This window comes from Phoxinus phoxinus (assembly GCF_949152265.1).
Source record: "Phoxinus phoxinus genome assembly, chromosome: 1".
Lineage (NCBI taxonomy): Eukaryota > Metazoa > Chordata > Actinopteri > Cypriniformes > Leuciscidae > Phoxinus > Phoxinus phoxinus.
Genome location: NC_136876.1, coordinates 48,672,619 through 48,697,348, shown reverse-complemented (window position 1 = coordinate 48,697,348; position 24,730 = coordinate 48,672,619). Strand labels below are relative to the sequence as shown.

Below are 24,730 nucleotides of genomic sequence, written 5' to 3'. Positions count from 1 at the left end.
CTTCTCGTCCGGTGTGTGACCGTTTTCATCACCAATTATCATAGTAGAACAGCTTTCTCAAGCAGTTTGTGATGCATTTTGGAAACAGGAGATGAGCCCCTGGTCTAATGTGCCACCTGGCTTGAGAAATCCATTCTCAAAGACTTACTTTTAGTCATTATTTGGGTAGCAGATTAGATTTAATCTAATTAAGATTAAGATTAATCTAGAATAATTCCAATATTACAGTGAGATTAATCTAGATTTAAAAATTTTATCTATGCCCACCACTGATACATATGTATAAATAATGTTCGTTTTCTCACACACACCGCTCGTTTCGTGTCTTAGGCCATCAATGTGTACTTACGATGGGGAATTGTTTAATTTGGCTCTTTGCCAAATGCTCTTTGAGGTGGTGACCATAGACCTGCATTATATGACAGACAGACAAGAACGGTTTGACCTAAAAATATCAAAATTGAAACTACTGCGGAAACAAAGAAACCTACATCTTAGATGCCCTTGAGGTAAGCTAAAACATACCAAAATTTTATTTCAAAGTGAACTATCCCTTTAACAATGTCAGTAACACTTTACAATAAGGTACCGTAATTGTAAGTCACCATTATGGAGATCAGTGTTTTTAGATATTGACCATTCATTCATTAACTTTAGATTTTGTTTGGCTGTTGTTACCTGAGTTATAACTGCCAGATGAACAAATTGGAAATGTGATCTGATGGTACTGGTTGTGTTATAACATAATTATTGTTTTACAATTATTTCCGAGTTAGGTCTGCTTTTTTAAATTATAACAGCACAGTCCTTGTTCAACATAATATTTTTAACGTTTACAATATAATACAAAGAAATTCTGAAAAGTTGGTCTTACACAAAATACATTTATTTGCTTTCTTCAGACACACGTACATCAATAATCAGCCTGTGAATCTCAACAATGGTGATAATTATAAAGCATGTTGCAGTGCATTCTGGGTGCTATCCATGGCTCCCATCATGCATTGCTACATGAATAAATAATGAGCCTATGTTCAGAGATGATCTGCATTGTCACCATTGCTGAGATTCATACGCTAAATATTGATGTCGTGTGTGCCTACATGAATTATATATTTTTTTTTAGAAGTTTTTATTTATTAGTTTGATCATTTGGATTTCAATCACGCACGGAGATGAAAAGGGTATGTATGGACTTATCTAACTCTGGGGGATACGGTGAAGAAGCTAAAGTCCCAAAATGTCGACGTGTTCCTTTTCTTAAGCCGTTACTATTATTCTAGCCATCATTTTGCATCCTTTCTGATATATCACTAAAACGCAAAAACAGCCAAAATAAACGGTTCTGATTTAATGAATAATAAAAAAAATCACCTTTCTTTTATAGCAATGTCTGGAGACCAAAACGTCATTTTGGGTGCTGCAAATGTGTGAATTCCACAAAAATGTGCAGCATTCCATGTCATATTCGAATTTCGCCATGCCTGAAAAGTTACAATCGTTTAGAGTGATTGTAAGACAGATACTGTCCATTTGGGTAACACTTTATAATAACGTTCAGTTGTAAGTCATTTATAAGTGGTTAGTCAATGATGAACTAATAATTTGCAAAACATTCATAAATGATTAGCAAGTGATATACTAACATTTTATTAACACTGAATAGTGTTAAAGTTAATGAGCTAATTAAGTGATTAATTGAGTGATGAATGAGCATTATTGAAGACACCTGATGCAAGCAGAATCACCAAAGGAGAAAATCTAAATGAACTCATTGATATCCTTATTTATATTATATTAATATTGTTGATTACCCTGATTAAACATCATAAGATCTGAAATTTCCAATATAGTCCAAAGAATTTCTTAACAGTTGTTCTGACAAAAAAGAAAGATCACTTTTACATTTCTTTTCGTTTAGGCACACAGACATCAATAATCAGTGTATGAATCTCAACAATGGTGACAAACAGAATATTCAATTAGGAAAAGGAAATTACTAAGACAATTCAGATCATAATTTATTCATACCCCAATGCATGATGGGAGCCAATAATGAGTTTTGATTTGTGGCACCCAGAATGTACTGCAACATACTTTATTATTGTTACCATTGTTGAGATTTACAGGCTGATTCTTGATGTCTGTGTGCCTAAACGTAAAGAAATGTAAAAGTCATCTTTCTTTTCTATCAGAACAACTTATAAGAAGAAGATTACACTGAAAATGTTGATAATTGTATGCTTTACAGACACAGTGCTGCAGTGATCAATAAAATAAACCTATCTCAGATTTTAGGCTTTAAATTAGTTATTTCGTTCAGGCCAAATATTGATTACTTCTAAACATAACTGACACCACCTGATAATTTTTTTCTCTTTGATCATCTGGCACATTAACTCAGTTACAACAGCCAAACAAATCTAAAGTTATAACTTTAAGGGTCAAGAGCCCAACTAAAGCACACTTAAACACACACGTGTGCTTAAATCGTGCTTTTTCTCCTTTGGTGATTCTGCTTGTTAACATCAGGTGTCTTCAATAATGTCAACAATTAATCCCTTATTTATCTCATTAACTTTAACACTCTTCAGTGTTAATTTAACACTCATATATTAACACTTAACACTCTTGAGTGTGGACTCATATAAACTCCCAGGAGAGTTAATTTAACACTGGAGTGTTTGCTGTGTAACAGTGTTTAACACAATGATGTGTAAACGCATGAATAAATCATTTACAACACTTTCTGCATCCACTAATCTAAAGTGTACATACACTATTCATTACTTGTAAATGTGTTACACATCATTCGATGTGAGCAAAACAAACAAACATTTTTAACATCATTTATTAAACATTTATGAAACGCGTAGTCATATTTTGTTGATTGATTGATTAGTTAATCATTTACTAATCACTTTTAAATGACTTGTAACGGAATTTACAAAACATACAAAAAATAATTTTACTTATTAATCATTTATGAACGAATAGTCATGTTTCGTAAATGATTAGTTCATAATTAACTAACCACTTATAAATGACTTCCAACTGAACATTATTATAAAGTGTTACCCATATGTGTGTATATATATATATAACTTATTGAATAAAATAGGTTTTCAAAGCACTTACTGTTATAATTTTGACCTGTGTCGTGAGACTCTGGGCTTTTTCATTCTGCAGATAAAAAAGATGTGTTGAGAGATGACACTACAACTGCTTGACATCCCATAATGACCTGAATGAGAAGATAAATCATGATGGACTCACCACATTTGTGATGGAGGACACATATATGTCCACATAAATGTCGTCAGGGTTGACCTTGGCGTTGTTGGCAGGGTTGTGGTTGAATATCAAGTGCCACATTCTGGGATTCTGATAGTCATTCTTGTCCAAGCCGAGATGTACAAAAAGATCCTTTTTAGCTTCAGCATATTGTGCAGCACTGCAGTTCTGCACTGCTCTTACACTACAAAAATCTGCTGTAAAAACATAACAGTAGCACATTGTTTATCATTAAAATAGAAATATAATACACATTTATCATTAAATTTCACTGAAATAATGAGACCTACTTCGTATCTTCATAAGATACTGATAACTACCCAAATAACACAGACAGTACAAAAGAAAGCCACATGATGGCGGTACAATTTTTGTCATCACTAGTTATCTACATACAGGTAGACATGTAGAGGGTGCACAGTGTCATACACACACATACAAAACACCATCATGGTGACACACACATGACTCCAAATAATGCCATAAACATTCATTAAACAATATATGATGTAATATAAACCCCAAATGTACATACCTGGTAACAAAAACTAAGAAGAAACATAATTGTTGAAATGAAATAACATCAAATGTGACGTGTCACGCAGGAACAAGAACAGAAAAAAGAGAAGAGACGAGCAGAAACACAAGAACTAACTGACTTCAGACACAGCCTTAGATCCACTGAAGATAAAATACATTAAATCTGTGAAGATCTCAGCAGAGGAGGAATAAACAACTCTACAAACAGCATAACCAGCTTATTACTAACCAGACTGACTTTATTTCAGCCTGAGAATTAACAGAGGTTTAGATGTTTTAGAATTAACAAATGTTGATGATTTATTGTTTCATTTGAAACAATAAAAATCAAACGTCACTCATTGTTTACACCAGAACCTATGCACAGAACAGAGATTGTAGGTAGGACAGCTAATAGAAATGGTACTAGTTTGCGCCTATCCGGGATGTTTAAACCGATGTAAAAAAATACATTTACGCAAGCTCACGCAAACTCATCCGGGAGACCACTTCCGGAGCATTCCGGCGCTTACGCAGACTAAGTAAACAGATCACTTGGACGTTGTTGTGTCAGAGATAAAAATTATATAAATACTGTTCGTTTTATCACACAAACCGCTTGTTTCGTGTCTTAGGCCATCAATGTGCACTTACGATGGGGAATTTTTTAATTTGGACTTTTCTCTGCATGCTTTTGGAGACAGTGCCTATATACCTGCATTATGACTGACAGACAAGAACGGTTTGACCTAAATTTATCAAAATTTAAACTACTGTGGAGACAAAGACACCTACATCTTAGATGCACTTCAGATAAGCTAAAACACTGGTTCCCAAACCTGTCCTGAAGGACCCACAACACTGCACGTTTTCTTTGTCTCCCTAATCAAACACACCTGATTACACTCATCAGCTCATTAACCCATGTGATAATGAGCTGATGAGTTGAATCAGGTGTTTGATTAGGGAGACAAAGAAAACGTGCAGTGTTGTGGGTCTTTCAGGACAGGTTTGGGAACCACTGAGCTAACACATACCAAAATTTAATTTCAAAGTGAACTATCCCTTTAAACTTTACATGGATTTTCAGTTGTTCATACAGGAACTTCAGCAGTCTTGGAGCAATGTGTAGACGTTTGGTTTCCTTCATCTCAGCCTTTTCGACCTTCATTCAGGATTTCTGCACAGGAAAGTTGCATATGAAGAAAAAAAAAAAATGTTTTTAGCTACACATGAAATTAAATGAAGGAAATTGAACTACAAAGTATCATGCAGACCAGGTTGAGGTTGAAAAACAATCGTACAGTATTTTACGTTTGTTAAATTATCAACTGCCATCCCTAATTCTTTAAAATTCAAACACTGTATTAAATGCTAAGACTTCTGTTTCTAGTGGACTCCAATTGCATGTTTTGTTAGCTTGTCTGCTCAACTATACCTTATATGTTTCATTATTTTCAATTATAAACAGTAACACAACAACATGCTCTATAAATAATTTCATTAAAAATGTGTTGCTTACCTTTATGAACTCCAAGATAAGTGCCATTTTGTAGCTCACTGCCTCAATAGGGTAGGTGATGTGGTCAATAACTTATTGAATGACAGCAATCCTGAAATCCCATCACCTTAAACAAATAAGATATTACAAAAAATGAAAAACATTACACGACCACTTCAGAAAAATCACTCCAAAAACAGTTGTTTAAATCTTCCTAATACAATGTTTTTCTACTGACCTATAAGCGTAAAAATCTTTGAAGGGGGTAACAGTTATTCAGCAACCAACTTTTTCTATAAACATTTTTCCTCAGACTTTAAATTTAAATGTGTTTTGCCAATATTGAGTACTCATAATGATTAATAATAATAAAAATACTAATAAAACAAAATACAAACCCATAAGCATGCCGGGTGGTGCTTGGGATGCACAGTAACTTAACGTTACATCAGCAAAGTCCTGTCAATAGATAAGAAAACAACAGAAATTATGAAACAAACTATAATAAAGTATAATAGCAGTCATGTTAAATGTAAATTATTCTGTCAAGGTCATTATTAGGGGTTTAAAGTCATATAATATGTGTCGTGTGTGTATAACGTTAATGTCTGTGTGTCGTCTAAAACAAAAACAAGACAATAAAAAGTCTAACGTAAACATAACATTAACGTACCTCATTTGGCAGAAAATGTGGTGTTTTCCTTGATCCAGCTGTACTGCATCTTCACACACAGTCTTCACGTTGTATCTTCATGCCTTTTAAATAAAGTCTTAAATGGCCTTTCCTTTTCTCGACGATTCATCAGGTAGCTGCTAGCTTTTGTTTGAAGCCATTAAACTGCTCCAAAAACACGAGTAACGTTACTGCACTTCATCCTGGTTAACGGGTGCGCTCGGCACGAAATAAACTGCATCACCGACTAAATAAAAGCCAATAAACCAGTTACAACGAGGACACTATAACACATACAACCAGTGGAACTTCCACGAGTGTGAAATATAATATTTCAATGTGTGACGATAAGCATAACATGATAAACACGACGGCTCCGACATTCATTTGCCTAACAAGCCGGATGGCAACTAAATAACGTTACGTAAACAGCTTATTTGACATTTAGCTAAATATAATTTTAGTTTTTTACCACAGAAGTGTCAGAATAACTTCCACACATCCGAAATCCGACTTTAAAAAGCAACTTTGGCCGCGGTCATCTGCGTGTGTAATGGCGGTTGCGTCTCAAACTTTTCGCGCCGATTAGGTTCTAGATCCCACAATGCAACGCGTAATTCAAAATACGGGTAAAAGTCCTGTAAAAGACAAATACAGAAAATTCCTTCAAATTAATATGGTACATTGTACCGTATTTTTACGGAATTTTTTTACAGTGTAAAGCACTGACGCACTTAGAAAAATTGTTTTGATAATATGTTCATTACTCAAAGATTCAGTAACAGCGACCTCATCTGGTTAAGTGCCAAAGCTGCAACTAAATTAGACCCGCTTAATTTACTGTTAATTGTACAGTTCTTTACTGTAATCTATAGTATGTTACTGTAAAACTGCACTAAATTAAAACCTGAGTTCACTATTTTAACTTGCAGAAACCAACAGTGTCATTTAAATGTATTAACTAAAATGTATAATGCATTAAAGACATGAGCTAAGAATTGCTGTGAACTTATTTCATTTGAGACCGCTAAAAAAATATTGTAATTTAAGAGATTTCCACAGGACCAGCAACTACACAGTCACCATCTGTAGACAGTGACCTTCTGCTGGACTGAAGCACAGGCTCTACTCTTCAGCACAAAGGTGACCCACAAAACTACATTTTACTGTAAACTACTGGCAACAGTGTTGCCAGTATATACCGGTTTTATAACTTACAGATTATTACTGTTAAAATACATTTTGTACACTGTTAGACCTTACCAGGTATTTTTTACAGTAAAATACTGGTAACACTGTTGCCAGTAATTTACTGTTAATAGTACAGTTCTTTACTGTAATCTACAGTATTTTACTGTAATATACAGTTTGTTACTGTAAAAATGCACGAAATTAAACCTTGAGTTAAAACTAATTTCACTTGAAGAAACCGACTGCCTTAAATTGACCAACTGTCATTTAAATGTATTAACTAAAATATAGAATGCATTAGATACACGAGCAAAGTATTATTGTGAACTTTCATTTGAAACCACTAAAAAACTTAAGTACATAATTAGATTTCCACTAGACCAGAAACTACACAGTCACCATCTGTAAAATAAAGCAACATGCAACAAAACATCAATGTTTCTTCTTCTTCTGGTTATTGGCGGATCATATCTTTACGATATATACCGCCACCTACTGGACTGCTACACAGGAGTGTGTAAAAAGGACGTTGGTAAATGACACCTTAAATCATAAAATAATAGCAAAACTACCCCCCACCCCTCCTCAAAAAAAAAAAAAAAAAACTCCTTTGGACACTTTGGGGCGGGGTTACACGTGTCGCTCCGCCCACCCCCAATTTGATTGGCCTATATGATTCAAGCTTGAGCATGCGCATTCTTTATGTACTATTTTTGTGAATGATTTGTCCATATTAAAGAAATATTAAATGCTAACTCTAATCGTATCTTATTATCGGTTTACCATAGTAATTTTAGTTAAGATCTAATGGCTAATGTTTTTTGTTAAGACACAGAATAGACAAAGTTATTGTTTAAAAACGAACGCTTGCTGACAGCACCTCAGTATAGGCCTACTTAATAGAGTTGGTTTCATATTTCCATCAGGGTCGGTGGATCAGCTCAAACTCGGGATTTTACGCAAATTATGATAAATCGCTGTATTAAAGGAAAGACATCGGACAAACCCGAACGCAAGCAGCTGATTTTACATTTTAAATTTAATTTTTTTTTATTTAAAGCACAACCGTTTTTTTGTTGATTTTTTTAACGAGATTTGTTCTCCAATGCTTGCATTTTTTGGCGCAAAGTGCAAATAAAATGTTTAATGGCAAACTCATATTTCCTTGATGTTTACCTGTTAAAAATAGTTTCAAATATTAACACTGGCATAGGCTATAGCTGTAGCCTAACTATTTAAAAAAAATCACCGCTGTAAATCTGTGCATAGGCCTATAGCCTAACAGTAGCCTACTTCAAATAATTACTTACTTAAATTGAGCACATAAATAATCATATTTGCTATAGATCGACATAATAATATCTGTTTTAGTAGATTTTTTTTTTTCACTTTTCAGCACTGCAGGTTTTTAAATTCCCATCCCAGTCAACACGGTGATCTCACAGTGATCTCATCATGTGGTCACAACGTGAGCAATGTGAGTTCACAGTGAGCTAAAAGTGTAACCTCACAGCGCACTCACTGTGTGCTCATGGCCGCAATATGAGCTCATCCCAGCTAGAAATGTTATTGTTCTATGAATGTTTTGAGAGCATTATATTATGTTATGGTTTCTGTAGCTAATTTTATTTTTGTTACCAGAATGTTCTCCTAAAAAGTAAAACATTTTAAAAATGTTTAGTGATTACATTGATAGAACATTATCCCCTAACATTATTATAATTGTAAGCCACCATTATGGAGATCGGTGTTTGCTTTAGTTGGGCTCTTGACCCTTATATTATTAACTTTAGATTTTGTGTGCCTGTTGTTATTATAACAGACAGATGAATAAAGAAAAAAAGTGATCTATTGGTTATGTTATGACAATCATAATTTGAACTTGATCACTGAACCCTTATTTCTGATTTAGTTTTAAGTTGTTCATTACAGCATAACTGTGATTCTACATAAATATCAAGATTTTTTGATAAATAAATACGGAATAATTTATTTTAAAGTTGTTTTGAAAAAAAAAGAACCTTCCTTTTAGGCACACACAGACATGAAGATTCAGTCTATGCATCTCAACAATGGTGATGAGCAAAATATTCAATTAGGAAAAGGAAATTACTTCGACAAATCAGATCATAATTTATTAATTCCGCAATGCATGATGGGAGCCATTAATGAGTTGATTGGTGGCAGCCACTGCAACATGCTTTATTCTTGTCACCATTGTTGAGATTCACAGGCTGGTTATTGATGTCTGTGTTTTTGATCAGAACAATTATAGTTGGATTATATAAAAAATACTGAAAATCATGTGATTTAGAAACATGCCGCTGTATTAACAAGTTAAACCAAACTATCTAAATATGTTTTGATCATTTCAGATCACAATATGATTATGCCAAAACATAACCTACACCATCAGATCACAATTTCTCTTTGTCCGTTTGACTGTTATTAATCAGTAACAGCAGACAAGCATAATCTAAAGTTAATAATATAAGGGTCAAGAGCCCAACTAAAGCAAACACTAATCTCCATAATGGTGGCTTACAATTTGAGATTTTCTCAAATTTTCTTTTCTTTTTTTTGTAATAAGTGAAGCTAGTAATGCTATTTGTGGAGTTGTTTAATAAAGTTGGATCCTGACATCAGAAAAATGTTTAGACGTCAACCCAATTTTAATTTTCAACCAAAATTTGACATCTGAATGATGTTGGAGTCCACGTCCAATAACATTTTTAGCTGGGATGAGCTCATATTGTGACCATAATATGAGCACACAGTGAGTGCACAGTGCGGTTACACTTTTAACTCACTGTGACCTCACATTGTGATCATATGGAGAGATCACTGTGAGATCAAAGTGTTGACTGGGATGGTAGGCTACGCAAAAAAAAAAAAAAAAAAAAAAAAAAAAAAAAACAATGGCCAGGGCTTGTATTATTTGGTAGCCTATTATTGTCTTAATTGTCACTTTCGGAACTGTGTCTTACTGAAATACAGTGAATTATCACTATGTAGTGTACAACCCCGAGTTTGTTTTTATTCACCAATCCTAATGGGAAAATGAAGAAGCATAAATTAATGATGTAAAATTACGGAGCCCTGCATGACATTCGGAAAATATTGTCTACTATCTATCTCTCCTTGCAATGCTAGTAATGTAATGCAGTCATGATCATTGCTCACTTAAAGTGGCATTGACTTATCTGCTCGGTAAATTAATAAATATAATTTAGCTAAATCTAAAACATCATATGATTTATATCAGCAACATATTTCTTTATATCGACCAGCTCTAAAACTGCTCAATATTAATGCTTAGGCCTATTACTTTTTGTAAAGCTGCTATAAAACGATGTGAATTGAGCGCTATACAAACATTTTTGACTTGACTTCACTTGATATAGACCTAGGTATATATCGTGGACACGAATGAAGAATTCGTTCCCCAGATTTAGCAGCACGTATAGGCTATATTACACGGCGGTCTGCATTGAAGGGATTGTTTGTTGTACAGTAACTTCATTTAACTTAAGTCGTATTAACTGTTTAACTCGTATTAAAACATTATTTAATTGATCGTTACTGAAATCGCCATGCGTAGTAGCCTACGGCCAAACTGCGTAGAAGATCATTCATAAACTCGTACATAAAGAAATGCTCATGCCTCAAGTGTCTACTCCAATAAGATTGCTGTATTATAAACCAATGAAATTGTTGGTGGGCGGAGCGACACGTGTCGCCCCGCCCCGAAGTGTCGCCCCACCCCATCGTCCAGACTGCACTCTGGGGTTACTCATGTTACTTGTTAAATTGAATATGATGACACAATGATCATAAAGCCGGTTCATTCATTACTCTAATTCAGAGTTTAACTCTGTATTACCAGTGTTGTATTAAAGGTGGGGTATGTAATTCTCTTTTTTGGGCATTTTTTCAAAATCACTTAAAATCCTATTCCTATCCCACTTACAGCCACTGAGTTAGAAGCACTGATATACAAATTAAGCAATTTAATCATCTGTGGAACGGGAAGGACTCGAAAAAATCCAGCCAATTATTTCCAAGACCACCTAGAATCATTGGACAGTAAGTGCGTCAATCAATCGGTCGTACCATCCCCCCCTCCATGTCCATGTCCATGTTCATGTTCATGTTCTTTGAATGGGTGGAGTCAAAGGAAAGAAGGTAGGACAATTTGAGTTGTGTATTTTCAAAATCTGCCGGCCGTTTTGCAAATCACATACCCCACCTTTAACAGCACTGTGAAACTACAGCAATGAGTAACTATGATTATTTATTTAACATCTCATGTACAACTAAAATAATCTGAACTACACTGTCTTTGTAGAAACACAGAGATATAAAAAACAGCACGTCTCTCAACAATGGTGACAATATTAATTTATTCATACTGCAGTGCATGCTAGGAGTTTTAAACTATCCTGGAACCCAGCATGCATTGCGACATGACACTTTTTATTGTCAGCATTGTTGAGATTCATACGCTGATTGTTGATGTCTGTGTGTGTCAAGCAGGAGTTCAAAATCATTAAATTCACTATAGAATTTCAATATTCTTCATAATAAATGATTACGGTTATATTGTTGCATTTAATATTGTATCGCAGATATATGATTAATGAACATAAAATCCCAGTAAAATTCACAGGAAGAGAACAATGGGTCTGAAACTTCCTAGGACGATCACAGTATCATCACAAGAGCCATAAACACCTGATTAACTTTCTTTTGACTTTTTCTTGCCATCACAAATGTGTTTTACTAACTCACAGTTACAGCAGACGGAGTGTAACTTAAATCGAAAAGTCAAGAGCCCAACTAAAGCAAACACTGATCTTCATCATGACGACTACAAACTTTATTATATTCAATAAAACATGAACAACTAAATATCTGTTAATTCTCAACAAGACCTTACATGTATGAAATAAATAATAGTTTTTGAAAATGAGTTCTTGTGTTTCTCTTTTTTTCTGTTCTTGTTTCTCTGTCCTTCAGTGATTCTGCTGATCAGGTGTTTCATCAGTGTCTCAATTCACTCACTTCTTTTCATTCACTCTGTCAAGTGGACTATATTAGTGAACTAGTGTAGGGAATAGTGAATGAGGGTATAGGGTGAGATTGGGAAAACTGCCTCTGAGTGTCGACTTTGAGCGCTGTTAACTCACAGTATATTCCTGTAGGTATATTCCTGTATATTACTGTTTTAATGGAAAATGGTATTACATTGTCAGAAATTGGCCTTTTTTTACAGCAAGGGTTAACAGTACAGAACAATGCCAATTGACTGTTCGCAAAGACCCGCCCCTCTTAGTTACTGTCGCTATGTCCGACAAGCTATGAAATTTAAACCATAAATACCGTTTTGTGGCTCTTTAATGTGTCTGACAGATCGCTGTAGAGCCTCAGTTAAAACTGCTCGTGAACCGATCATATCTTCCTTCTAGTTCATTTATAGCATCAAATAAACATGAATGAACATCAGGAGGAATGTTGTTTTAACCGCGGAAAGGCGTCAGTACACTCCGCTTCTCAAGTTCAAATCGTCCCATGTTAATCTGCTAACTCTCCTGACTGTTTTGTCGAACAAAATGGCGGATGGCGAAGTATGATTGGTCAGATAAACAGATAAACTGTCAATCAAGCTCCCTGCGAAGGGTCAATTGAGTCAGTAGGCTCAAATACTCATGGGCAGACACCCCCGTAACAACCTGCCTGCTGCTCGTCTGTTGCTCACACCAGCAGCGTACGACCCTCTCAAAGATAAACGGCGGCTAGACGAAAGCAAAAGCATTCAGAAGTTTTACTACGACCCTTGTGCAGCACTGAAGCCTGGAGATGAAGTAAGGGTGCAACCACACCCCGGCAGTCACAAGTGGTCTCCTGGAGTTGTTGACTTGGCAATGGCAATGGCAGTTTAGATTTGCCAGGCTGCAGAGATTATGGACAGTAAGTTGAAAACTGTGGCGCTAGACACCTCTAGGCCTGGGGAAAGCCTTATTGTGGCAGAGAGACAGCGACGGCGGCCTACCAGCAGGCCATTTGAGCAGACCATCAAACCTGCACAGAGCATGAGAGGGACAGGCGAGTGCAGATACTGTGGCACTCAACACAGACGTGGGCGGGACCAGTGACCCGCTTTTGGGAAAGCATGCTGCTCGTGCGGCACCCCCAATCACTTTGCTAAAGTGTGCATGAAAAGAGGACGCCCCCTCTGAAGAGGACCAAGATGATGATGGCGGCAATCTGAGCCAGATCTACACAGCAATGAGCATTGGAGCAGTGAATCTATTTTAGATAAAGTAGCACCAGTTAAATTAAGCACTGTCTCCAAAAGAAAAAACTTGTCCTTGGATTGATGAAGCAGTCCAGAATTTTAGGAGAAATTGTCACAGCAAAATCCCCAGTGTTAAATTAACACTGCTCAGTGTTTATATGAGTCCACACTCAGAGTGTTATAAGTAACACTGAAGCAGTGTTAATGTTAATGCGATAATTAAGTGATTCATTGAGTGATGATTGACCTTTATTGAAGACACCTGATGTTAATAAGCAAAATCACTGAGGGAGAAAATCTATTTTTTTAAGACACCGTTATGGTGATCAGTGTTTGCTTCAGTTGGGCTCTTGACCCTTACATTTTTTGACTTTAGATTTAGTTTGGCTGCTGAAACTCAGTTATAACAGCCAGATGAAAAAAGAGAGAATTTGATCAGGTGGATCTTGGTTGTGTTTGTAATCATTAGTTGGCCTGAATCATTGAGAGCAAAATTTCTGTGTTAAGCTTATTTTATGGATTATAATAGCACTGTTCTTGTAGAACATAACAGTTTAGCCTTTTCAATGAAATTCAAAAGATCAAATCTATTACGAAAATTTTTTTTAAACAATATGTCAGGAAGGCACACACAGACATCAATAATTAGCGTATAAATCTCAACAATGGTGATTAACAGATCAACTCTGAACATAAGCTCATTTTGTGCATGATGGGAATATTATGCTTTAAACAATATTATGCTTTTCAAGTATAGTGCTGCTATGATTAATAAAGTAAATCTGACTCAATAATTGGGGCCTGTATGAGTTCAGTGATACAGTTTAAATTATTGTGAAATAATAATTACTTTAAAACACAACATTCAGATGACTTTTTCTATATGTTCATCTGGCTGTAATATCTCGAGTACAGCAGCCAAACAAATTAAACATTCGTGACTTCAGGGTCAACAGCTCAACTAAAGCAAAAACCGATCACCATAATGGTCACATACCAATTACGGTTTTCTCCTTCAGTGATTCTGCTTGTTAATATCAGGTGTTTTCAATAATGCTCAATCATAACTCAATTAATCACTTAATTATCTCATTAACTTTAACACTGCTTCAGTGTTACTTATAACACTCTGAGTGTGGACTCATATAAACTCTGAGAGTTTATAATCCCCCTTAACACTGGGGATTTTGCTGTGTGGAGCGTCTACATTCAAGGTTCATAGGCTCCACCTTAAAGAACTAAGGGTTACCTTGAATGAGATGCTGAGAAAGGTGAGAACTTGCTTCTTTTCTCAGCTTATAATAAGCACAATCCCAGAATATTACTTGACACCATTAATCAAATAGACTGTCCTTCTAGCCCTCAAGCAACTGTGTTATCTAAATCAGATCTCACTTTTTTATTAATAAGATCAGACATGTTCGGGCAAACATCTCATCATCACTGTCTCAGAACTCTGCCTGTGACTTGTCTTCTGCTCAATGTTGGTCCACTTTTACACCTGTGACCTCATGATATCATCTCTCTGTTACATTCTATGAAACCCTCATCTTGTCATGTGGATGTTGTCCCTACTGTGCTATTTGTACAAGCTTTTGACTCCATTGACCCCTGTATTGTTGAGATGCTTAATACTTCACTTTTAACTGGTGTTGTTCCTATTTTTTTTTAAACATGCTGTTGTTAAGCCTGTACTAAAAAAAACTAGTTTAGATCCGCTATCACCTAAAAGTTACAGCACAACACTGTAAAACCCAACAAGTTAAGCTAACTCATTTTATTTGAGGAAACTGATTACCTCAATTCAATTAAGTTTATAAAAAAACAATAGTTATGAGTACTCTAAACTTATTTTAATCGAGTCCACTAAAACAATGATAGTTCTTAATACACAATTAAACTTTACACTGCATTTAAATACTTTATATAGCTGAAACTACATTGAGTAAAAACAGTGAAATGACAAACTTTAAATGAACTCTTTGCACTTGAAATTCCTGCTAGCTCACAATATCAACTTCCATTCATGTAACAAAAAATTAAAGTTGGCTCGGTACTGAAGCTCTTTGTCAGTCGCATTATTTTACAATCGCCATAATGGTGACTTCAAACTAAACTCACATTCTATAAAACATCAACATGAATATTAGTGTTGTTAAAGGGGTCATAGACTGGATTATTTTATTTTTTTATAATGTTTCCTGTAGAACCCTTATAATGATAGTATGATAATTTAGAATTAAGGCATTTGTCTTAGTCTGATTTTAGACTCCGATTTGAATGCTCTGTTTGAAGGGGCATGTCTGTGCGAAGCTTCAGTGTTTGATGTCATTTTCTCTAGACTATTTTGCCACATCAAATGTGCTTTATCAACATAAAAATAAAGCAGCCAGAGTAAAATATGTATTATAAAGTTAAGGGTCAAGAGCCCAACTAAAGCAAATGCTATCCACCGTCATGGTGACTTTAAAATACAACTTTATTTCATTAAAACGGATATTAAATAAAGTAAATCTGGTTAGTAATAAGCTGGTAATGCTGTTTGAGTTGTTGACTCCTCCTCTGCTGAGATCTTCAGAGATTTAATGTGCTGCCATTAGGGCTGGGCGATATATCGCATGACATTGTTAGGCGCATCTCATCAGTAAAGCCGGTTCCTTGATTAGTAGTACATCTCCATCAGCTGCTTTCAGATGTAGCGGCATTTACTACACCAGAAGTCCTCAACTCTGGACCACGAGATCCACTCTCCTGCAGAGTTTAGCTCCAACCCTAATCAAACACACCTGAACAAGCTAATCAAGCTCTTAATGATTAATACAACATTACAGGTACACAACAAAATCCCCAATGTTAAATCAACATTGCTCAAGTACATATTGTGACAATCTATGGAGTGTTAAAGTTAATGAGATAATTATATGATTAATTAAGTGATGTTCGAGCATTAGTGATGAACACCTGATGTTAACAAGCAGAATCACTGAAGAAAAGAGGAACACAAGAACTACAACTGACTTCAGCCACAGCCTTAGTTGAAATCAAATGAAGAAAACATTAAATCTGTGAAGATATCAGCAGAAGAGGAATAAACTCCACAAACAGCATTACCAACTTCACTTATTAATAACCAGACTGACTTTATTTTTGTCACAAGTCTACGGAATTGATATTTAAGTGATCAAAAAAGTGTGCTACCATTATGGTGGTCAATGTTTGCTTTAGTTGGTCTCGTGACCCATTTCATGTCCAAAGCAAGTTTCTTTAAGCATTTGCAATAGTGTAACATGATAAACATTTGAGCTTTGCTGAACAAAAAGTTCAAAATACAAATATGCTTTTCTGCGTGCAAGACTTTTTAATGAAACTCATGAAGAGATTAGTTAAAGGTCATTTGTCACAAAATTATTTCATTTTGGTTATTGACTGATGTTCAGGTATAGTAATTGTGTAAAAAAAAAGGTATAATAATTAATTGTCAGTGCTAAAAATGCACAACTATATCAACCCTTACCATACAATCCTCAACAGTGGTGACAATAATTATCCATACTGCAGTGCATGCTGGGATTTTTTTCAAATTGTGATACCCAGCATGCATTGCATCATGAAACTTTTTGTTTATTCTCACCATTGTTGAGATTCGTATGCTGATTTTTGCTGTTTGTGAGTTCGGTAAAAACTGCAGAATAAAATATTGTATGCACTTAACAGCTTTAAAATTCCACACGATAAATGATGGATGCCGAACTTATTTCCCATGCTGTAGTTTCAAAGGGTAGACAATGCAAACCCCTCAAATGTAGTAATGACAAAACACTGATTAGTGATTATACATTCAATAAGTTCAGGTTCCAATGATATGCTAACATATTCAGATTTTACTGCTTTTAAATCATCATATACGTTGTTGCAGAATATAATATAATATTGAGAGTGACGGGTCAACAGGCCAACTAAAAGCAAACACTGATCTCTATAATGGTGGCATTATATTTTTACCAATAAGACATCAACATTTAATAACACTCTGTAGAATTGGACAATATGTACTTGAGCAATGTTGATTTAACATTGTGGATTTTGTTGTGTAGGCTACCTGTAACGTTGTATTAATCATTAAGAGCTTGATTAGCTTGTTCAGGTGTGTTAGATTAGGGTTGGAGATAAAGTCTGCAGGAAAGTGGATCTCGCGCTCCAGAGTTGAGGACCCCTGTACAACACAGAGCCGTAGTTAACTGACAAGCTGAGCCATATCGCATTAATTATCGCAGGCGATACGTCCGCGATAATTATGCGATATTGCTCAGCTTGTCAGTTAACTACGGCTCTGTGTAGTAAATGCCACTACATCTGAAAGCAGGTGATGGTGATTTACTACTAATCAAGGAACCGGCTTTACTGACGAGATGCGCCTAACACTAGCTGCGTTTACATGGCTCAATCCGAATGAAATCAATCCGATTAAAGAATCCGAACAAGGTGTTTACATGGACGACAAATAAAGTAATCGGGTTGATGTGCGAGTTTACATGTCACAAGCTTTACATCTGATTTGATCGTTTTAGACATGCGCAGTTACGCACAATCAGTCCACTAGACGATTCCCGCCGCCGTTCCACGATGCGCATAACAGCCACCCTCTTACCATTGCTTTTTTTTTATTTTTTTTTATCAGATTTAACATTTACGTACTCCAGCTGCTAATTAGGAGACGACGAGCGTGATATAGCTATTATTTGCTTTACTTATTATTTATTAAATCCAGGCAATTGGTTGATGAAACATTGATTAAAATTAAGATACAATTAATACAAAACGAAATTCACTTTAAAGAAAGGCTTTGTGCTTTCTGATTGAGGTCTGTGAATGTTTTAAAGCATCTTTTAGTGCCGATTTCAGAGCAGTCACGTCCGTAACCGAGAACTGTCACGTCCGTAACATCGTTTTTTCCTCATAAATGCGAACACGAAAAATAAAATAAAATTAATATTTTATGTTCTGTGGAGCTTGTTTTATTTTTTCTCACGTTTATATTAATTTCTGCTTAAATACTGAGTGCATGGAGGAATATAGCCTATTCCGCGCTCAAGCACAAATCTTGCCACAACAGCAAAAGCAGACTAATGATAATATGTCTGAAAAAACAATGAGGCATTTTTATTGTTTATTAATAAAATATATATTTCTAAATCAGTGTCGGCTCCAAACATATCTATATACATCTCCGCTGTAAAGTGGATGCGCCTTTAGAGAGAAATGCACCTTTCATATGGATTGCAGCCTAATCAGCCGGTATTTGCTTTCGATTCAAATTTTTTAGTTTAAAAGTGGACATTTCGAGCTTTATATAGAAATATTCATCATATTTTTGAGGCTATACACTGTATTTCAGTTCATTATTGAGACGCGCTCCAGTTCACGCATGGAGATAATTATAGCGCGCCCTGTTTGTTTTATTTTATTTTACAAAAGCAAAACGTTTTCTTGTGAGTTTACCCAAATAAAAGTACTTGCGACCTACTCTGGTCCTTTCTGTATGACCAGAAAAGATTGAGTATTTAAAGTTGTTTCCACTGTTGATAGGAAAATGCAAGTGTTTAAAGAAAAAAAATATGCGTCTCTGTCCCCAGCACATTTCAAACCAAACTGACGCCCATGGGTGAGAGCACCAATACCATTGACAATGCGAGTCGCAATCGTAGGCTACTGTATAAACTCGGTAGCTGTCATTGCACATGCGCATTCCTTTCAGATTTGGTTTTCAGTCCGATTAAGTGTTTACATGTTCTCTTGATCGGATTACAAAAGGAATAAACCACCCCTTTCAATTCGATCGAAATTTCAATCGGATCGAGCTCAATCGGATCAATTAAGGTGTTTACATGAAGGTTTTTCAATCCGATTGAGCCTTCAATCCGATTATAAGGGTCCATGTAAACGCAGCTAATGTCATGCGATAGGGGAGAGCGGGGCACAACCTAACGCATTTTGGTTTTGGCTCAATTATTTAAAAAAATAATTAGGTTAGATTAATCTTTTTTTTACACAAGAAACATACACATCTCTGCTACAAATGAACACTTAAAGTTTTTTTCTAGGACCTTCCATTTTCGTACAGTTGCACTGAAAGTGACAGAAGTGCAAATGTTACAACTTACCCCATATGCGGGGTTAGTTGTAACACTTGTGTGTAACACACATAATTCAGTACTATTTTATCTGTATAGTTTGATATTGTTTGTACATCTGTATAGATAGATATCCATACATCCCTCATCCAATCATCCTTCTATTATGGATCAATATCATGGATAGAGATATTGGAAAGGGCTGCACAGTTTTGCATGCAAAATTATTATTATTATTAATAGTAACAGTAATAATAAAAACAAGCTTAAAATCACATTTTAACGTGTTTATTACATGAAAACAGGCAATATTTTTAATAAATAAACAAGTGATCAATATAGTAAACAAATCCCATAGCCTACAATATCGTGAACACTTGGCGGCTTAGTTGTAACACTGTGCTACAACTAACCCTGCTGTGTAAAAAATATTTTAAACCTAGCTAACAGTTGCTAGGAGTTGCTGACATGTTTCAAAATGGTGCCATGTTTTAGCCAACAAGACAGTGATTAAGGCAATATAAAGTTAGATTTGGTGACGTACACACACAACTCAGAAACAGAAAAATACGTATGATGAAAAAAAATACTTAGATGGTGTCAAAACACTCTTTGTCCCGTATCTTCACAAAATATTACCAAAACTTTTCACAAATCCACGGGAGACCGTCTTCTGGCAGCGAGAGAAAAAGAGCGTAAACACAACCCGCGTGACCCTGAGTAACTACATGAAAGGTCCGTGTTACATTTAGCCCCGCGTTAGGTTGTGCCCCGCGCTCCGCTATATCGCCCAGCCCTAGCTGCCATGCATGTCACATTTTTTGCGGTGCTTATTCCAACCAAAATTCACCATCTGTCTGACGTTGGAGCTTGACGCCAAACAAACGTTGGGTTTAGACGTCAACCTGACTTTCATTTTCAACCTAAATATAATGTCTGACTGACGTTGGATTAGTTGGAGTCCAACGTTTTCCTGACGTCACGAGTAGGGGGAGGCTGCAGACCTGGAGCCGGTAGATATACAACCCAAACAGTTTTACGCCCCTGGCAGTTTTACGCCCCTGTTGTTTCTGATGCGTCTAGTAGGGGGAGGCTGTACAGCGACACGAATTGAGGTATGTTTTAATCTTTTTTTTTTCAATAATTAATCAATTTATTTATTTATATTGTATTGCAAATGAAAGGATACAGACATTAACAGTGAGAAGAGGGAAAAAAAACCAAGGGGGGGGGGGTATACGGACATCAAAAGAGATTGAATTAGGCTACACAAATCAATACAATATTACATTTTGTCAATAAAAAATTCAAGGTTCTTTACGACAGACTCAAGGATATTATTTGTTTTAGAAACCTTTGAGTTTAAAGGTTTTGACATTGGATGGTTCTGTCTTTATGCAGATGAAACTTGCCCAGAATTTACCAAAAAGTTCAGGACGATCTGGCTTAAATTTATCTTACCACGTATGTAGGACACTGTTTTGTAGCTGTATGACGACCAATAGAGAATAGTACAGCAGATATTAAATCGAGGATCCATATGATTACACGGTACTGTATGTCTAATGGTCTAAATATGGTTAATATCTAAATGTAACTTTATATAAATTCACAACATATTTCACTTAGTCTCCATATAAAAACCTACGGTGAATAGGCCTATGACTGCAGTAGGTAATATCATTACTTGTCATAACACGTAGTTGATCCAACTATGTGTATTTTTAATTTTTCAATTCACAAAAACAAATAGTCTTATGTAGGCTGAGTGAAGAGAGTGAACCCCGACTGAATAGCTGCATCTATTTCACAGTATATCCCTCTACTGGACGCATCAGGATCAACAGGGGCGTAAAACTGCTTGGGTCGTATATCTACCGGCTCCAGGTCTGCAGCCTCCCCATATAGGACGTCACCTGTGTTTGCCGGGAATGTTTGCTTGCTATCTAGGCAGTGCTTCTGCAGCATTTAATACTATACTAATACATTTTTATAATTTCAAAAAGATCGTTGAAATTATCGTTGGTTATATTATTAATAGACATGAATGAACAATATCTACAAAATTAACATTATCTAGATTAACAAATGTAAAAAAAAGTTTTTTGATGTAATTTGTGATGCCTTATTCTTTAATTAATGTTAACAAATGTAACCTTATTGTAGAGTTGTATCATTGACAAATATATGTACTTACTCATTAAGACAAGAGCAAACATTATCCAGTGCAGGTACATGTTCAATAGTGACAGAAACACTCTCAAGTTTCTGAGACACTTCTCCTGTGGAATGAGGAAACACTCTTGAACAGATGTCAGTCATTTGCTCATATTTATACACTGTGAGTGAGCAACACATTCTCACTCTCAACCAATGGCAGAGCAGTTCAGGTCAAATGATTGTGAATTAATGATTATGTTAAATCACAACCAACACCATCAGATCACTGTTTGTTCTTCTGGCTGTTATAACTCATGTATACCAGCCAAACAAAACTTAAAGTTAATAAGTTAAGGGTGAAGAGCCCAACTAAAACACAAAATGATCTCTATAATGGTGACTTTAATTATGGTTTTCTCCTTCAGTGATTCTGCTTGTTAACATCAGGTGTCTTCAATATTGGCAATAACATATATTTTGTAAAATTTACTCATTTTAAATGGTTAACATTTAAGGAATTAATTTTATTAATTATTACTCAATTCAAATTTGTTAAATTTAATTAATAATATTGCTTGTAATCTGTTGCCTCATTTTAATTAATTCAATATAAATAAAATCTATGTTTTATTTTTTACAGTGGATATTTTCATAGGAGTGGCCAGACAGGAGCCATACATCTTCATTATTTCAACATAGAAACGAGTTTGACTATAAAAAAACTGGATTGTTGTAGTGCCCACAACAACTGAATAAAAATGTTTACTTACAAAAATGAACATTTTGTCATCATTTACTCACCCTGAAGTTGAACTAAAACTGTATGAATTTCTCTCTTCTGCTGAACACAAAATAAGATATTATGAAGAATGTTGGTAAACAGTTGATGGGCCCCAATTGACTTCAATGCTAGGAATATAATACCCATCTGCATTGCAACACCTTAGCAACCACCATGAGTACCTTAGCAACTGCATAGCAACACAGAATAGCTTGTTCAGCGCGTCATAGGCTACGTCGTCCTTTCAGCTTCAGTTTTCAATCGATCAAATGTTCTCTTGATAAACCACCCCTTTCAAACCGATCGAAATTATTTGTAATAGAGCTGACATTTTGAGTTTTTAATTGGTTATGTTATAACACTATTTGTTTATAATAAATACCTGTAGTTACTGCATGATCATATCACCGTATTATTTACCGCCATACATGCAAGCAAATTAAAGCTTGGCGAACCGCGCAGTGAATTACACTGACGTGTGTGCAGTGTTGGGCAGTAACGTCGCTACAAGTAGTGACACTACTAGTTTAACTACATTTACCAGTAGCGTGGTGGTAGCATTGCTGTTTTCTGAATCAAATAGCTTTTCAGTAGCGAAGCTCGGTAGCGCTTCACACTACACACAAGCTACATTTTCCCAAGCATTTCTAAAGTTCAAGCTCAAATTGGAAATACAACTGCTAAGTATCACTGATCCTGAATCAGTAAGTGATGATGACTTCATGTTTTTTACGGCGATTGGCAATAGGACCATATCTCATTCCCACGATGCGGAAAAACACGGACAGAATCACGGAATCCAGGCATAAAAACATAATTTACTGTATAACGCGGAAATTCACGGAATTGTCATATCTTGGATGAAAAGTAGGCCACTAAATTGAAATAAAATCGCGATAGTGTTTGTGAATATTCGCATAAAGAGTATTTAAATCGGAATCATGCATGTTCTGCGTGTCCCTGAATGAACGCGCGGTTTCATTTACCACACACTGAGGCATGCATGACGCTCGCAATGTTTTCAGCCTATGAGGACATTAATGCATGAACTTTATCTACACAGCCGCTCTGAGAGTCACTTCAGCAGCATTTTAGCTTGATTTGAGAAAAACTATCGTCATATCATAAAAACACACAGGTCTACACGGCAACCCGTCAAAATAAAAGGTTGGTTTAACCTTTGTAATAACTTTTTTTATGATTTAAAATGTAATGATTTTAGCAAAACTTTCTTCAATGTAATTAAACCATTAAAATGGAACCAAGAAAACAAAACAAAACAAAAAGAATACAAAATTTGGTAAATTCTTTTTTAAAAGTCACAGTGCCCTAAATTTAATTAATTTTAATATTTTAATAGATGATTGTTAAATTGTATAAGTTTCATGGTTTAGGGTTAAACTAAAATTTTATTTAACCATTAAAATGGGAGTCCAAAATATTAAAACAGATAAAAACAGAATACAGAACAATTTTAATGGAAAATGTTTTTTAATTTGGAATGTGAAAAAATTAATAAATAATAATTTCATAGGGCCCTACAACCAGCTTTTAGGTGCATTAGGCATTACCAACACATTTTGCTCCAGACATGGACATCACGTACCAATCTCAATCCTTGGGCTGACACGTGAGAAATTTGCTTAATGGAAAGATGCACACACTCTCGACACCTGGTTTTGTTATAGTTTTATATACCGTAGTTATATGGTTTTAAATATTTATGTTTTTATTTTATTTTATTTTTTTATTGGTTTGGAACAGTTTGTGAATAAACAATTGGTAAATGATGCCTGCCTATCTGTTTGACTGACATGATGTTTAAAAATGATCAAATGAATTATAAAAAATAATATCTTAGATGTAGTAAGCTACCTTTGCTAAGGTTTTTGCTAAGCTTTTGCTGAGCTTTTGCTAAGCTTTTGTAAAGCTAAGCTTTTGTAAAGCTAAGCTTTACATTTCCCAGGGAGGTATAGCTTCAGTGTAGTGAAGCTGAATTTAAAGTCCCTGTAAAGTCAAAATTAAGTATGTGTTCTGAGTTTGTCATGTCACATAAAAATGTGTTATTAGCCACCCAGCCAAATTTGAATGATAAAAAAGCCGGCAAGTACAAAAAATAAGCTATCAAAATCTTGAAAAAATGAGCAGTGGTCTCTGCTCTCAAACGCTGGGGGCGTGCTGG

The 24,730-nt window shown here is 35.4% G+C and overlaps 1 protein-coding gene and 1 long non-coding RNA gene across 3 annotated transcripts in view; both read right to left on the bottom strand.

Annotated features, from left to right (window-relative positions):
- The window catches only part of LOC307003645 (5-hydroxytryptamine receptor 3C-like), a 33,315-nt gene extending 11,419 nt beyond the window's left edge, over nt 1-21,896 (bottom strand). The window contains exons 1-4 of one of the 2 annotated variants that reach the window (XM_079622347.1): nt 21,805-21,896; nt 3,277-3,491; nt 3,139-3,183; nt 1,375-1,484 (exon numbers count right to left, since the gene is read on the bottom strand). In XM_079622347.1, coding sequence (XP_079478473.1) covers nt 1,375-1,484; nt 3,139-3,183; nt 3,277-3,491; nt 21,805-21,844 — 410 coding nt within the window. In that variant the 5' untranslated portion in view covers nt 21,845-21,896. The remainder of the gene's footprint in view (nt 1-1,374; nt 1,485-3,138; nt 3,184-3,276; nt 3,492-21,804) is intronic. The other variant, XM_079622348.1, reaches the window with a different exon arrangement.
- On the bottom strand, nt 4,743-6,608 carry LOC307005937. The gene is made up of 5 exons (XR_013799361.1): nt 6,460-6,608; nt 5,988-6,234; nt 5,713-5,773; nt 5,336-5,441; nt 4,743-4,993 (listed from the first exon to the last, which is right to left on the bottom strand). It is a non-coding gene; the product is annotated as an uncharacterized lncRNA (long non-coding RNA).
- Nucleotides 21,897-24,730: the final 2,834 nt, after the last annotated feature.